We start from the raw sequence: 17,150 nt of genomic DNA on the forward strand, positions 1-17,150 counted from the left end.
TCTCCCCAGGTGCTTGAGGACAGCAAAATAATCCTGTGCTTGGAGAATAAGTCCTGTGCTCTGACTTCAGGATTGTTACCAGTGAGTGTGAAGGATCCAAGCCTGCACTGGCTGGGGAGGAGTGACCCTTGACCTTAAACTGTGCGTCCTGAAGCAGGCCTGTCTCCAGCTGTGTCAGAGCCCCTGGGGTGGAATTAGTTCGCTGAGGTACCTGCATGGTGATTACATCTGCCCTCATTTTCTTGTTTCTCAGGCTGAGCCACACGGCCTGTTGGGACACGTCGAGTCCTGGGAAGCCCTCATCTGTGTGATTCACACGTCACTTGTCACTGTTCTCTGGCTGTGCCACACTTTATGTATGCAATCAAAATCCCATTTCCTTGCCTCATTCCAGTGAGCGTTTGCCTTGCTGTCACTCTGGTCCTGGGCGGGGGAGGGCCACCATTTTTATTTCCGTCGTGCTGCCTGTCCTGGGTTAGACATAGACCACTTCGCTCCATTTGCTTAGAATGATGGAATGGGCCTGGGAGTGATGACGCCACTTTGTTTTTTTGTTTTTGTTTTCTTTTTTTTTTTAGTTTCCCGTTTTTAGAGAAATGGCACAAAACCAGTGGGAAATACCCCAAATTGCAGATAAGCCACTAATGCACCAATCCCGGGGCCAGACAGACCTCGGGCGCCGGCACTTCGCCGAGCCTCTCTCCCCATCACATCTCGGAAATGGTGCTGGCATGCCATCTGGTCTGTTCTTTCCCTTACATTTATACCGACTTCTGTGGATCGGGGTAGGCTTGTGGACAGATAGATGCTTTTCTCAGGGAGGGATGGAACCAGGGGTTTCTAAGGTGATGGTGTGGCTCTAGGGTTTTAGAGAAAGCATATTTGAAGGCAGAAGCATCTGTTAGACAGCAGGAGAACCTGGGACTTGAATGCCCATGGGACTCCTGCCTTGGCCCTTCTCCACACACAGTCTTGGCCTTCAGGAGCTTTGTCCTTCTCAGGGTGGATAGAGGTAATGCAGCCATGGGTGAAGGCTGGGGGAGGGGAACAGGGATGCCAAGCCAGCTCCTCATCTCCTCCAGTGAAGATATTGTGGAGTGGACTAAGTTAAAGCTGGGGCTGCCGGCAGGGGCCTGCGTGCTGGGTTTGTCTTCCGGGGCCCCAGTCTTTCCTTATTCCTGAATCTTGCCTGAACCAGCTATCGGGGCAGGTAGCATCTGGGCCGGGCAGGTAATAGCACTGAGTGAGGCAGGTAGAGGTGCTTCCTCAGGGCCAATGACTTCAGATCAGCCCCCACCTCCAGCCCTAGGGATCCTGGTTTAATGGGACAGGGGCTTCTTAGGGCATTTCTAAGCTCTCAGGTGACTCTCATGGGCAGCCAGGGTTGCAGACTACTGTGATAGAGAATGGTGGAGAACATGGCAGCATTTCTCCTCATCCTGTTGATAGCACCTGCTGTATGGCCCACCTGAGTTTTCAAGAGACAACTGAAATCTTTATTATTTTTTTCTTTCTTTTTTTCTTGAGATGGAGTCTCTGTTGCCCAGGCTGGAGTTCAGTGGCGCGATCTTGGCTCACTGCAGCCTCCGCCTCCTGGGTTCCAGCGATTCTCCTGCTTCAGCCTCCCAGGTAGCTGGGATTCCAGGCACGTGCCACCATGCCCAGCTAATTTTTGTTTATTATTGTTATTATTTGAAGGGGTTTCACCATATTGGCAAGGCTGGTCTCGAACTCCTGACCTCGGGTGATCTGCCTGCCTTGGCCTCCCAAAGTGCTGGGATTACAGGCATGAGCCACTGTGTCTGGCCTTTATTTATTTTTTTCACAAGACCTTTCTTGGTTTTTGTATGCTTGAAGCTAAGTCAAAACTTTTTTTTTTAAAAGGTCTGCAGGTCAAGCAAAGCACACGCAGTGGTCCTGTAGGCAGCCTCTGGTCTGCAGGGTGAGCCCTCAGCTGTCTGACGCTGCCTCCGATTGCACCCACCTCCTCTTGTCTGGCTGTTCTCTGTGACACGGGGGTGACTATGCTTGTACTTTGCCTTCACCCATTTTCTGTTCTTGTGGCCCCAGTCCCACAGCCAGCTCTGGGAAAATAATGTATCCTGGGCATAGACCCAAGGTGATTCGCATCTTCCCACAACAACCCTGAGTAGTATGTGATATTTTTGGTTCCATTTCTCAGATGTGCAAAGCCACTTGCCCCAGGGGGGTGGTGGAGTTGGGACTCAAACACAGCTCTGTTTGCCTCATGAGCCTGAGCTCTCAAGTCGCCTCACTGGCTCTCTCTGCTTGGAGTTCTTTGTGGTCCTGCTGGCTGGGAACACCCCACCAACTGGCTTCTGTGTGGGACCCTCTGACCCAGTCAGGTGGCAGCTTTGAGTTCATGATTGGGCTGAGCAGGTGTTCCAGATGCCAGGCCAGAGGATTGTGTAGGAGTCAGACAGCAATGGGGATGTGGGAGTCCCTGATTTCTAGAGAAATATTTAGGTTGGTGCAAAAGTAATTGCGATTTTGTCCATGTTTTTATGGCAAAAAATGCAATTACTTTTGCACCAACCTAATAGCACATTTCCGACTTCTGCTCTCTGTATGCTCTTCCTTCGCCCCCACCCCAACCTCTGTCCCCTAGGTTGTGATGTCCCCATTCTGCCTCTGCCTCCCTCTCCCTAGACCCTAGATTTAAAGTAGGGCAGGAGGGACGGCATCTTTGCTGGCATTCTCTCTGCAAGACCAGGCCAGTAGCCTGGTAAGCTGAGCAGAGCCCATGAAAACAGAAAGAAAATGAAGGGAGGCCGGGCACAGTGGCTCACACCTGTGATCCCAGCACTTTGGGAGGCTGACGCGGGCAGATCACCTGAGGTCAGGAGTTCGAGACCAGCCTGGCCAACATGGTGAAACTCCGTCTCTACTAAAAATACAAAAATTAGCCAGGCATGGTGGCGCAGGCCTTTAGTCCCAGCTACACTGGAGGCTGAGGCGGGAGAATCGCTTGAACCCGGGAGGCGCAGGTTGTAGTGAGCTGAAATTGTGCCACTGCACTCCAGCCTTGATGACAGAGCGAGACTCCGTCTCCAAAAAATAAAAATTATTAAAAAAAAAAGAGAGAATGAAGGGAGAGCTGGGCCGGAAGGCTGGGCAGCTGACCCAGGCTGGTGGCTGGATGATTCCCAGGACTTAGTGGCCACAAAAGTTGGAGAATAAATGAGAGTGAATGAGAGAGGAAGGAGATGGAACAAACCTCAAGACTGGGGCTAGGGGAGTGGGGTGCACAGAAAGCTAGGAGTCCCTGCCGGGACTAGTGAGCTCAACAGGGCAGGTCATCTAGTGCCTATGGTCTAGTATAGCATTTCCCGAGATGCTGTGCCAAGATGGGTTTAGGTGGCCTATGGACGAGACTGTCAGTACCAGTGAATCACATCAAGAGAAGGGTATTCCTTTTGCAGTTCTCTCCTTGCTTCTGATTACATTGAGGAGAACGTTTTGGGAGGTGCCAGGTGAGGGCAGGCCTCAGCAGGTAGCAGTATCCAGCAAAGATTGAATAACATTGCTTGGTGTTTGTTGTGGTTATTTTTATGGTTATTATAGATTTCTGGCAAATGTCACTAGTTTTCCATTCAGAGACTCACATAAATTTTCTGTTCGGTGCAATTTTTAAAAGAAAAAAGTGAGTCAACTAAAAATACTAGCAAATAAGAGGGAAAAGTGGTATGAGACTGTGCAGAACATTATAATGGTGATCAGTGAAAGATAGGATCCCAGGAGATACTGCGTGTGGGAGGTTCAGGGTCTCCGGCCGTGGGGTCAAATGGACCAGAGTTCAAACCCATTAACACTGTGACCTTGGGCAAGTCGCTTTGCGTCTCTAAGGCATAGTTGACTCCATCATAAAACATTAATATTAACTGAGCTCGTGCTTGTCATGTGCTTGGCGCAAGGCCCGACCCAGCATCATAGTAGTGGTGGTTATTATGTGAAGTGTTTATTGGCATGAAATACTGAACTCAGAGGCTGGTGTTCCCGGGCTAGCAAGGATCACAGGCATGGAACATGGAAGAGGAGGCTTTGTGAGGGAACGAGCTCCCTGTCCACACAAGTGTTTGAGAGGCTTGTCACCTGTCGAGGATTTAGTGGCAGGATTCTGCCACTGGATGGGCCAGACAAAAGGGGAGATCCCTTCAAGTAATCATTCCACGGACACTGTGCAGAGAGTCAACATAGCAGGTTGGGGTGCCCTCCTTAGAAAGGCCTGCTTGCAGCATTGGCCCTTGGCTGGTGTCTGGGAACTTGCATTTAGGAAGGGCTCCTACTATTCCCTAAATAGTAAGGGTGGCTGTTCTCTAAACTTTAGTTCATGTAAGTAATACGGTTTGTGCTGAATACCTGGATTTCTTCAGGGAGTCTGCAATTTGTGTTTATGCTAGGCAGGGGATGCCTACATGACCAGCTCCTTATAAAAACTCTGGGCACTGAGTCTGTAATGAGCTTACCTGCTAGACAGTGTTTTACACATGCCATCAGGACTCACTGCTGGAGGAATCAGGCACATCCTATGTGACTCTGCTGGGAGAGGACTCCTGAACTTGCACCTGGTTTTCTCAGGACCTTGTCCCAGGTTCTGTGTCCCTTCACTGATTTTGCTTTGTATCCTTTTGCTGTATATAAGACCCTTAAAAAAAAAATAGAGACAGGATCTCACTCTGTCACCCAGGCTGGAGTGCAGTGGTACAGTCCTAGCTCACTGCAGCCTCAAACTCCTGGGCTCAAGCAATCCTTCCATCTCAGCCTCCCGAGAAGCTGGAACTGTAGGCACGTGCCACCATGCCTCGCGAATTTTGTTTATTTGTTTTTAGAGACAGGGTTTTGCTATGTTGTCTGGGCTGGTCTTGGACTCCTGGCCTCAAGCGATCCTCCTGCCTCAGCCTCCCAAAGTGCTGGCATTACAGGTGTGAGCTACTGTGTCTGGCCATAAGTCTTTATCAGAAGTAAAACATATGCTGAGTCCCATGAGTCATTCTGGGAAACATCAGAGCTGAGGGGGGTTTTGGGGACTCCCAGCATAGCCTGCCTCTGTCTTCAGGTCAGGGAAGGAAACCCAGGGCTTCATCTAGGTCAGTGGGTCATCCTGGTTCAATGGGTCAGGGGCTTCCTAGCAAAGGTTCCACAAAAGTTCTCCTAGAATCAAACTTAGGGAAGCGCCCTGAAGGAGTTGGTGATGCTTCTGGGAAGAGCCGGCCTATCAAGCACATATGGGGGTGCCTGTCCCTCTTTGGGGTGCTGTGTGATGTCACTGTGCTTCGCACAAAGCAGCTTAAAAGGTTTGGGAGGAAGTATTGGGGTGTGTTTATGTGTGGCCGAAGTCTCAGGTATGGTTTGTGTTAAGCCTCTGAAGGACAGAGCACAATCCCAAAATAGTTTTCACGGGAATGACCAAGGTAGAGACCATTGGTTTGGACCTATAATATCAGAGAGGCCACACCCCGATTCTTTACAAAATGTAGCAGTGACCACACCTCAGTGCTTAGTGTCAAGGTTAAGGGATGTCGATATCAACTTCCCTCTGAAGGGGCTGATTCAGTTATGTATGAATCTGTTTCTCCCTGTCTGAGCCTCTGTTTAGACTTACAGGAGAGGGTTAATGGTCTCCGATCAGGCCCACCCTGAGCCAGGGCTGGTCAGGGTTAATGGAGAGTGTCTAGGCTGTATTTTCAAAGAATGTCATGGTGTAGGGGGACTAGGACAGGTGTTCGCAGACATTCCTAGCTTAAGGTTGGCCTGATTGTTCTGTGTGAATCACCAGGCAAGTATTCAGCATTGGTCCTTTTGGTCTTCCTTCTGATTACCCCCTAGCCAGAGGGGGTGGGGGTATAGGGCTGAGGTAAGCTCAGAAGTGGGGCACTTGGCCAGGTGTGGTGGCGGGCACCTGTAATCCCAGCACTTTGGGGGGCCGAGGCAGGATCACAAGGTCAGGAGTTCGAGACCAGCCTGGCCAACATGGTGAAACCCCGTCTCTACTAAAACTACAAAAATTAGCCGGGTGTGGTGGCATGCGCATGTAGTCCCAGCTACTTGGGAGGCTGAGGTGGGAGAATCGCTTGAACCCAGGATGCGGAGGTTGCAGCGAGCCAAGATCGCGCCACTACATTCCAGCCTGGGCGACAGAGTGAGACTCTGTCCCAAAAAAAAAAGAAGTGGGGCACTTGTCTGCATGAAGAAGTGAAGGGAGTTGGAATAAAATGGAAGGCAGAGGAGCCTCTGCCGTGGTGGGCTGGAAACTCCACTCCCCCCACCTCATCCCTCCCCCAGATTTCATCAGAGCCTTTTATAAAGGATGGCAGAACCATGGAGTTGGGAGAAGGAGCTTTCACTTGCCTGCAGTGTCGGCAAGGAGAGGCCAATTTTTAATGCTTTATGTACATTATTAACTCATTTGATCCTTGTAACAGGTATTATTATTAATATTTATATCATTATTATTTTTTGTTTTCACGGGAATTGCTGACTTGAGATTGTCCAGCTAGATCAAGCAACTTGTCCTGGCAAAGCATGGATTTGAACCCAGGCAGTCTGCCTCCCAAGTCTACTCTCTTCACCACTACACTGTCAGGACTCGGTGACCTAGAAATGCTCCCCCTGACTCCAAAATTCAGTGACCCTAGGAGCCAGTCCAAGCAGAGGAAGGCTGCCATGATGTCCTGCAGAATGACAGTCACATCTCAGGCTTTCTGAACTAGTTATATGTTTTTTCCTACTTAATAGACCTTGAAATAAATAGCTGTTTTTAAAAAAATTGACCTTGTAGGCCAGGCACAGTGGCTCACACCTGCAATCCCAGTGCTTTGGGAGGCTGAGGTGAGGGGATGGCCTGAGGCCAGCTGTTCAAGACCAGCCTGGGCAATATAGCAAGAGTCCGTCTCTGCAAAAAAAAAAAAAAAAAAAAAAGTAGCCTGACCAGGCTGGGAGTGGTGGCTCACGCCTGTAATCCCAGCTGTTTGGAAGGCCGAGGTGGGCGGATCACCTGAGGTCGGGAGTTCGAGACCAGCCTGACCAACATGGAGAAACCCCATCTCTACTAAAAATACAAAATTAGCTGGGCGTGGTGGCACATGCCTGTAATCCCAGCTACTCAGGAGGCTGAGGCAGGAGAATTGCTTGAACCCGAGAGGCGGAGGTTGTGGTGAGCCGAGATCGTGCCATTGCGCTCCAGCCTGGGCAACAAATTAGCCTGGCCTTGGCTCCTTGTCACAGTCTGTCTTGCGTTTCCTCAATCCCTGCTTTCCTCTCCCTCCCACTTCCACTATCGATGGTGCCTTCCTACCCTACGCCATAGCAATCTGGTCACTGGGGAAATGGGGGTATGGAGAGGGGTATACTCTAATTCCCTTAATCTTATTTCAAGGTCAAGTTACATTTTGGCCCCAAGCATACAGCCCCCTAACTTGAGCTCTAGATAGGCCTCCTTTGGGACCCTCAATCCTGTTCAACCTCCCTGGCACTCTGTGCTCTTGCATAGCTTCCACTCTGAGTTCAGCTCCAACATTCTGGCTATTTCTTCTTTTTCTTCTTCCAGTGCTATGTGACTGGCACAGTTGGCCCCAGAGGTCCCAGCCAGGGGGACCTGGGGAAGTATCAGAGGTATTGACAGCAACATTTCTGATCCATGGTCCGACTTGGCCTGATGAGGGCAGCTGATAATGGCTCTCCCAGATATGTCTGTGTCCTAATCCCCAGAACCTGGGAATGTTATTTTATTTAGAAAAGAGGTCTTTGCAGGTACAATGAAGTTAAGGATCTTGAGTTGAGAAGGTTTTCCTGGGTTATCCGAGTAAGCCCTAAATGCAATCACAAGCATCTTTCTAGGAGAGAAGCTGAAGGAGATTTGACTACGGACAGAAGACAAAGGGTATGATTGGGGAGGTAGGGATTTGAGTGGTGCAGCCACAAGCCGAGGAATGCCAGCGGCTACCAGGAGCTGAAAGAGTCAAGGACTGAGTTCTCCCCTTGACCCTCTGGGAGGAGTATGGCCCCATCAATACCTTGATTTCAGCTCAGTGATACTAATTTTTGGACGCTTGTCATCCAGAACTGTGAGAGAATACATTGCTGTTGCTTTAAGACACCAAGTGTTATAGTGGCCAAAGGAAGGTTTTCAGAAATGCAGATATCTTTGGAAGAGCAGCTTACCCACAAGTGCAGGCTCAAGAAAGGAACCAAATCTCTAAATTCTCCCTGCTTTATGTTCTTTAGTTTTGATTGTTGCTATCTGTATACCTTGCCCTTTACCAAGGAACTGTTAGCCAGGACTCTTTCTATTAAATGTTACAGAAACCCTGTTCAGGCTTAGGCCTGTAATCCCAGCTCTTTGGGAGGCTGAGGCAAAAGAATCACTTGAGCCCAGGAGTTTGAGACCAGCCTCAGCAACATAGTGAGACCCCATCTGTATAAATAAAAAATAAATTCACTAGGTGTGGTGGCACACACCTGTAGTCCCAGGTACTTGAGAGGCTGAGGATCACTTGAGCCTAGGAGTTTGAGGCTGCAGTGAGCTATGATTGTACCACTGTACTTTAGCCTAGGGACAGAACGAGATCCAATGAAAAGAAATCCCACTCAAATTGGATTCAAACAAAAAAGGACCAGTCCCAGGAAGTTCAGCTTTAGGCATGGTTTGATCAAGTGGCTGAAACAGTGTCAGCAGTCTGATGTTTCTCTGTCTCTGATTCCCTCTCTTCCTCATCAGCCTCCTTCCTTCTGCATTGGTTCCATTCTCAGTGAGACTTCCTGCAAGGTGTCAACGTGACCATCAGCAGCTTCAGGCTTGCATCCTGTCATAGTAGTACATCTTTCCCCAGTAATTCCAAAACCAAATTCTGGGTATCCAGCCCCAGATGGGTAATGTGCCCCTTCGTGAACTAGTACTGTGGTTGGGGAGAGGGCACATGCTAATTGGCCAGGCAGGAGCCACTTGCTCCCGGAAACCTCGAGGGCTGAGAATGGGGTAAGGTGGTTCCACAGTAGAAAAATCAGGGTGCTTCTTTCAGAAGCCAGGGTACGTATGGCCACTGGGCAGGCCCACACAGCATACAGATGCTACGAGAGCCTGCTGTGCTTTCTAGCTCACAGATCCCCAGGGTGTGCTTGGAAATGCCAGATCATGCTGTGAGGCTTTCCCTCTGCCCCAGCCTCTGGCACGAGATTCCCATGTGTGAAAAGCAGACTCACAGTCCCCGCGTGTTGTAGAGCCCAGGAAATGAAGATGTCGATCCGGGAGGCCCCAGAAGGTGTAGGGGATTGAGTGAGAGAGCCAAGAAGCTGCAGCAGCCGCCGCCGCTGGGACCTCATGTTTACAAATCATATTATCAGAGCATCTTTGAACTTCTGTTGGCACGTATGTGACTGATGTTTGAGCTAGTGAGGGCCATGTTGGGAAATGGAAAAGGGAAGTGGGGACGAGCGCTCGTGCTAAAATGGGGCTCTCTTTGGCAATGGCCTTTGGAGGAGGTGACTCACTGGGGGCATTGAGGCAACAAAGGAACTGCTGTGGCTGGATGAAAAAGAAGACGCTTCCTCTGCCCGCCTCACCACCCGTGCAAGGGGAAGCCCATGACCTGAGTGTCTTGAAGGAAGCATTTGGCCAGGGAGGGTGACCCAGGTGGAGCCATACTAGAGGGTGGTCAGGAAGCTGCCGTGATGAACAGGTTAGAGTGGAGGTGATGCGTTAAGAGTTGCAGAGCCAGATGTGCAGGGCTCAGCCCTCAGTGTCTTATCTTGTTAGGAGCATGACCTTGGACAAGGTCCTCACCCTGACACCCTGATCTCAGCACCGCGATTATTAGCTGTTTAAGTGTATGCACACTGCCCCATTTTGCCTGGGGCAAACTGCCGAACTGTTTGAACCTTGAATTCATTCTCTGGAATAAGCATAACTGTAGAACCTAGATGATTTGTCAGGGCTTTGCTGGAGCTGCTGCTTCCCTGCTTTGAAGCAGAGATGGTAGCTTTGGCAGAAAATGGTGGATCATTGCAACAGAGAAGTTAAATAAGAGGTTTCCTCTCTCTCAGCAGAGAGAGCAGGATGGCAGGGGCTCTCCTGTGGTGTAGGACATGGGATGTCTTTGTGAGTATCATGCGTGTACACGTGCACACACACACACGTGTGCCAGGTGCCACCATGCCGTTGCCTATTATTTTGATAGAGGTAGGCAGGAGCAGGCACTCCTTTTGCAAGAATGACAAAGAAGTGGCATTAGCAAGCTCTGCCTGTCTGTTCCTCTGGGGGAAACCCCATGAAACCACCACAGAGCCACTCTGCTTCCCTTTCTTGGCCCACTCTGGGAAACCCAGCCAGCAGGTAAGTGGGAGCACAGAGCGAGGCAAGGGTTGCCTTTGCTGGGGGAAGGGGTCCAGGAGGGGTCCATCCTACTGTGTGCCCCCGATGTCTACACAGTGTGGATGGAGCTCCCTGGACATCCCTGCCTTCCCCTGGGCTGCCCCGAGTATTGCAGGCCTCACCCACGTTGTGCAGGACTGCTCGGCTACCCACAGGCTCCTGGGGGGTGAGAGGGCATTTGCGGTGGGAGCTGAGATCTGCAGGGTCATTAGGAATTAGCGTCAGCTAATGGTGGCTCAGCACTCCTGGGGGAGAGAAGAAAGGAAAGGGAGAGAATAGGGATGTGAGCAGCCCTGATTTGCTGGTTCAGGGATTTCTGAGACCAAAAAGCAACCCACCAGCAAAGCAGAATTAGCTGTGTTATTTAAAGTTATTCACATCAGGATATTTAAATGATCTGTGCCCACTGTGTTCGTGTGGTTTCTATGGGCAAGATGCATTTTATGTTTTTAAAGTTTGTTTAACTTTTCTTTATATCCATGGAGAATCATTGGAAGATCAAATGATATCCCGATCAGTTGTAGAATTTATTTTATTTTTTATTTTATTTTATTTTTGAGACAGAGTCTCACTCTGTCGCCCAGACTGGAGTGCAGTGACGCAATCTCAGCTCGCTGCAACCTCCACCTCCTGGGTTCAAGTGATTCTCATGTCTCAGCCTCCTGAGTTGTCAAGATTACACGTACGCACCACCATGCCCAGCTAATTTGTGTATTTTTAGTAGAGATGAGGTTTTGCCGTGTTGGCCAGGCTGGTCTTGAACTCCTGACCTCAAGTGATCCACCCGCCTTGGCCTTCCATAGTGCTGGGATTACAAGCATGAATCATTGTGCCCAGCCTAGAATTTACTTTAAAGTAATTACCAGAATAGTAAATTTCCTGCTTCATGTAGGTCAGAACTTGTCTGTGATCTCTAAAAGTCCTGAGCTTGATCCCTCTGTGGACATGCACCTCGGTCGGGGGCACAGGAAACCAAGTGAAGCCTGGTCAGCGTGTCTGCACCGGGGTTTTCGGCCGTGTTGCTGTTGACATTTCGGGCTGGATGATTGTTTTGTTGTGGGCGGCGGTCCTGTGCATTGTTGAGTGTTTAGCAGCATCCTTGGCCAGTAAATGTCACCAAATATTGCCCCATTGGCCCCTGGGGGCAAAATTGCCCCTGGTTCAGAAACACAGGCTACACATGGAGTGCCATATTGTTCCCCTAGAAACCAGGAGAGGAAAGAGTTTCTCTGTTCTGGGCTGAGAGGGAGGCTGGGAGTGGGAACGCCCAGCACAGTTCGCTGTGGGAGAAATGAACCAGGGGCCCGAAAGGGGGTGGGTGCCACAGCTGCCCCCTCCCACAGCTTCCCCCCAGAGGCTCCAGAGCTGTCACACTCTCATTAACAACACAGTATTCCTGTTGGTGCTTGTGTGCATCTTTGGATGAAGCTAGAAAAGAAGCTGAACTATCTTCAACTGTGCCATAAAAGAGGATATAAAAAAACTTAATAAAACACGAAAATGTCAGCCGAAGCAGGATTGCTTGCTGGGGCCTTGGCAAGGAGGGGCAGACAGCAGGCTGGACGCCCCTGGCGCTGTTTGTGGGAGTCATGGGTGGGGAGGAGAGGCCGGGAGAGCCCAGCCCATGCTGGGGGCCACCAAGCCTGGGCTCTGGGCCAAACACACAGCCCCCTGGTTTCTTGAGCCCAACCCCAATGCTGTAATTCTGTTTATTTTGCTGAATATGAAATCCATATGGTTCTGATTTCATCCTTGTAATCCATCATCTCTGTGTGGCTTCGGAGCCAGCAACCATGCAAAGTGGCTTTGAAGTTGTTGTTCTGGGTAAGTAGGAAGTTGTGTTCTTCCAGGGTTCAGTGGGGCAACCATGAGGTTTGCATTTGGTTTGGGAACTGCTCCAGGAGAGGGAAGCAGATTGGCACAGTCGGTTTTGGTCCCGGCTTAGGAGCTTGGGCTGGGTCAGAAGGGAGGCCATTTACAGAGCCTTCGGTGGATTTGCACAGCCAAGGCCCTTCTGTGGCCCTCAGCTTAGGTCAGAGGTACTCTTGGTTCTAGGTGTCTCTTTGGAAACAACAGGTGTCTCTGCAGGGAGCTAATGCACTCCCTCAGCCTCTCCCACCTCCATCATGATAACCCGTAAATCTGTCCAAGGCTTGCCAAATGTCCTCGGTCAGGGGACAAAGTCGCTCCTGGTTCAGAAACACAGGCTACATGTGGGATCGCTGGGCCACGTGGGAAATGTATGTTTAATGTTGCAGGAAACTGCCACACTGCCCTGCAGAAGGACCATACCATTTTGTGTTCCCACGAGCAACGTATGAGAATTCCAGTTGCTCTGCATCCTTGCCAGCACTTGGTATTGTCAGTCTTTTTAATTTAAGTCTTTCTAGATCACACTTGGTTTTGACATTTAGAAATGAGCCCCAGAAAGGTCTAAGATTTGTTCAAGGCCCCTAGCCTTGTTAGGAGCTCCTTGAAGACCAGAATCTAGACATTCTGTCTTGGGGACTGCGGGCTTTCTGGGTGGTGGCCAGGTGTACAGAATGAAAGTGACAGGGTTATTCCATGTGCCAGACCTGGGAATCAGTAGCTTCTGTCTGGCCCTGGGGCTTCAGCAATATCCAAGAGGAATGTAGAAAAAGGAGGTGGTGGTAGCAGGGAAAAGTCGCACATCCTGGAGTCATGAGGTTGAAGACCCTACGCTGCTGCTCCCTCCTCCCATTCCTGGCTCATTTTAAGCTGGAAGCTCAGAGAGGTACAGAAGCCTGCCCAGTGTCACTTGGCTAGCTGCTGGCCTCTCGACTCTTCGTTGTGGCAGGCAGTGGCAGAAGGCCAGCCTTGTTTCCAGAAGCATCATTACTAAAGCACCAGGGCTGCTTCTCCTCGGCGCTTTAAGGAGTAGAGTTTTTGCAGATTGCTCTACCTGGTTGGATCATCACACTCCCTCAGTGTCTTGGCCTCGGGTCCACTCCAGACCGGAAGGAGCGTGAGCAGGGGATGATGGCTGCAGCTGAAAGCAGAGTGGGTGACCTAATGGGGAGGTGGAGGTTCATCAGGACCAGGCACTTCTCCAGAGGCATCCCACCCACCCTCAGGGGGAAGCGGCCCAGCTGCCCTGGAAGGCTGTGGACATGCTTTCCCGATTGCAGAATACTTCTCTTTCATTTTGAATATCATTTGTTTGGTTGCCACGGCAACGTCAAGTCTCTATTTTAATGCTAACCTGCGTGGCTGCAACTTTCTATATATAAATGCTGCTTTGCACAGTGGATTAGTCGATGCCACGGGGAAGCAGCGGATGTGGGGATGGTGGCAGAAAATGACCAGCGTGTCAGATTTGCATGAGGACACACCACGAGGCTGAGGTGAGTTGGAACCAGGGCTCTGCTGGTTATCTTTGATGGAGATGCTTGAAGCTAATTGGACCAGGTTGAGTGCGAGGCAGCCACCACTCCTGTAGGAGGAGAAATCTTCCTTGGATAACCTCTTGCTTGGCTAGGGTTTGGCTGTGCTCTGGGGGCTTCTGGGAGACTCTTCTGTCTTCCTGTGTGTCAGTCCTCATGCATCCAGTGAGTCTGGGTCGCACTGTGACCCAAGGGTCTGGAAAGAAGAGAAGGCCACTTGGGCAGAGGATGTATCTGAGATGAGCTCTGTGGGAAGTGAGTTTTTCTTGATTTCCTGGGATTTACCTCAGTTTCCTGTTTTGGATCTTCTCCTCAGTTTGCCTTTTCTTAATTCCCCAGTGTAGCGAGATTTTGTAGAGGCCACGTGGCTCCAAGTGGCATGGTAGAGTTCTCAGGATAAGCCTGAGAAGGTCCTTGGGAACCAGCAGATACAGCTCCCTCAGGTTCTAGATGAGGGAGATGCTCAGGGAGGTGACACGCTCTGCCAGATGTCATGCAGCTGCTCTGGGGAAAGTGGGACGGGACACCAGGTCCACACCAGTCTTCTGACTTACTCATGCATGCCACGTTTGTGTGCATTCTGTCATGGGACCAGGCCGTGTGTGGGTGTACAGAAAAGTGAAAGGGGGTACAGCGCAGACAGCATGACCGGATGTTCCTTTCCGGTTTTGCAAGCCGGAGACGTGTAATGAACACAGGATTGTATAACTTGATCTGGATCAGCCTCTGGAAAGAGCATGGGAGTTTGAATCTACAAAACTTGGATTTGCGTGGATTCAGCCACTTTCTACCTGTGTGACCGTTTTGTCAACTTTTCTGAGGCTCCATTTCCCCAGCTAACCTCAAGATGTGCTAAATATCTTCCCCTGGCATTGCAGTGAGTCAATGTTATGGCCAGTGTGAACCTATTGAGGACTGTGATAGGGGCGTGATGTGTCTGAGAGCAGAGTGGATTGCAAACTATAAGGCATCCCACCATAGCAGGCCACATCTCTGTTCTCCTGTGGCTGGGAGAGGGTGACACCGGTGTCAGAACACTGGCCCAGCCAGAGGAGTTGTCTGAAGATGGAGTTTCTTCAGACAGCTCATCTGATTAGTATGGTATGAAATGTAGTACAGTCTTATTGCTGTCAGAATATGTCATTCAGGCTTCTATCACATCAAACATTTGACAGATTTTTTTTTTTTTTTTTTTTTTTTGAGATGGAGTCTCGCTCTGTAGCCCAGGCTGGAGTGCAGTGGCGTGATTTCGGCTCACTGCAAGCTCCGCCTCTGGGTTCACGCCATTCTCCTGCTTCAGCCTCCTGAGTAGCTAGGACTACAGGCGCCCGCCACCACGCCCGGCTAATTTTTTGTATTTTTGCTAGAGACGGGGTTTCACCATGTTAGCCAGGATGGTCTCAATCTCCTGACCTCGTGATCCGCCCATCTCGGCCTCCCAAAGTGCTGGGATTACAGGCATGAGCCACTGCGCCCAGCCCATTTGACAGATATTTTAAGTGTTGGAGCCAAAAACTCAGACCTTGTTCTTTTATTTATTTATTTATTTTTATTTTTTATTTATTTATTTTTTCCAGAGTCAGAGTCTCACTCTGTTCCCCAGCATGAAGTGCAGTGGCATGCTCATAGTTCATTGCAGCCTCGAATTTCTGGCCTCAAGGGATCCTCCCACCTCAGCCTCCTGAGTAGCTGGGACTACAGGTGTGCACCATCATGCCTGGCTAATTTTAAAAGTTTTTGTAGAGACAGGCTGTCATTATGTTGCCCAGGTTGGTTTCAAACTCCTGGGCTCAAGCAATCTTCCCAACTCAGCCCCTCAAGTAATTGGGACTGCAGGCATGCACCACCATGCCTGGCTAATGTTTAAATTCTTTGTAGAGATGGGGTCTCACAGTGTTGCCCAGACTGGTCTCAAACTCCTTAACTCAAGCGATTTCAAAGTGCTGGGATTATAGGTATCAACCACAGCACTCGGACATTGGACCGTGTTCTAGAAAAGAGAAAAATTATATGACTATCATCTAAGTGCCCAGGAATGATATACAGTCTGCAGGGGCTGGGAGATTCAGAATTGGGGATAATTCACTTCTACCTGGTGGGTCAAAGAAAGTGTCATGAAGGAATCCTTTATAGGGGTTGTTGATGGAGATGGAGTTAAAAAAAGAGATTCTAAAAATGGAGATTGGGACCAGGTAAAGCATTGTTTTCCAGACCATACATCATGAGTCACACAGTGCAAGCAATCAGTGTCAACCCGCACAAAAACCAGAGCGGGAAAATATCAGAGCGTGTTACCTGTGGCAAGGGCAAGCATTGTTCCATGAAACTTTTGCTTTGCTTTTGTATATTGAGTTGTGAAGTAAAATGTGTTTTTTATTGTGAATCAGACTTTGAAAATAAAGTTTGAAAACTGCTGGCCTCCAGCGGTGGCTGAATGGGCCTGGACTGTCTCCAGGAGGTGGCTGCCGATTTCCTTGTGGGAGAAAACCTGGCCAACCTGGAAAGGGAGGGGACGGGTTTTCAGTGGGGTGAGGATCAGGATGCAATGTCATTTTGGGAAGCTGATGTGCAATGTGGTACAGACAGGGATGAACAAGCCAGTTGGAAAGCGGGAAGTCTGGGAACGGGGAGGTGGCCAGGGCCTGAGGTCCGCCAGGGGACAGCTCCTATGGGCAGAGTGAGGATGCCTACGGCCACATCACCATGCATTCTTCCCAGTGGCCCCAGAGCACACGTTCCTACTCTCCCTACCTCTGCAGGTTTGGGTACCTTACACCTCCCACGAGGCGTGGATCCAACCTTCCTTCCCACCATGCCCCATGTTCCCAGGTGCTAGCTTCCAGTGCTTGGGCTTGCTACCCATGGGCATCTCTCTGCTCACCACGATGGCTGTGTCATTTCGCATTCAGATCCGAGGATGTGCACCTATCCTACCCCAGGCCACTGTGCCTGGCTGGCTTCCTCCTCCGTTCCCAAATTCCTTCTCTTCTATCAGCCTGCTTGATGTGTGGCGTAGCCCCTGACTGCTTTCTCCTGGTGGTTTACCTCATTCCTTAACCTGTTTCAGCTTTCTTACGCACCTCCTCCACTTCCAAACCTTCTCGGCTGATGAGCTGCCCGTCTTTCCAAAGGCTGAGTAGGACAGGCTTTCCAGGGTCCCTTCTGCCTCAGGAATCTTGTCTTGTGTTTCCGTTCCAAAGAAGGTTAAGCCCAGGATCAGGGAGCCCAGTTCTCGGGTGGTGGGAGCGGGCCACACATTTGCAGCCCTTGGAAGGGGTTCACAGATCCCCTGGAAGCTGGCACCCAGCTGCACCCACCAGTGTAAGAGGTCCTGGCTAAAAGGATGCGTGGTATGGAGC

The 17,150-nt window shown here is 50.2% G+C and overlaps 1 protein-coding gene across 2 annotated transcripts in view; it reads left to right on the forward strand.

Moving 5' to 3' along the window:
- Positions 1-17,150, forward strand: part of GAS7 (growth arrest specific 7) — a 287,263-nt gene that overhangs the window by 130,073 nt on the left and 140,040 nt on the right. The window contains exon 1 of one of the 2 annotated variants that reach the window (XM_055256002.2): positions 13,629-13,752. The exons of the other annotated variant lie outside the window; for it this stretch is intronic. Within the exon in view, the coding sequence (XP_055111977.1) occupies positions 13,729-13,752 (24 nt within the window). The 5' untranslated portion in view covers positions 13,629-13,728. Of the gene's footprint in view, positions 1-13,628; positions 13,753-17,150 lie in introns of those variants that run through there. 2 annotated transcript variants of the gene reach the window in all.

This window comes from Symphalangus syndactylus, chromosome 20 (genome assembly GCF_028878055.3).
Source record: "Symphalangus syndactylus isolate Jambi chromosome 20, NHGRI_mSymSyn1-v2.1_pri, whole genome shotgun sequence".
Taxonomy (NCBI): domain Eukaryota; kingdom Metazoa; phylum Chordata; class Mammalia; order Primates; family Hylobatidae; genus Symphalangus; species Symphalangus syndactylus.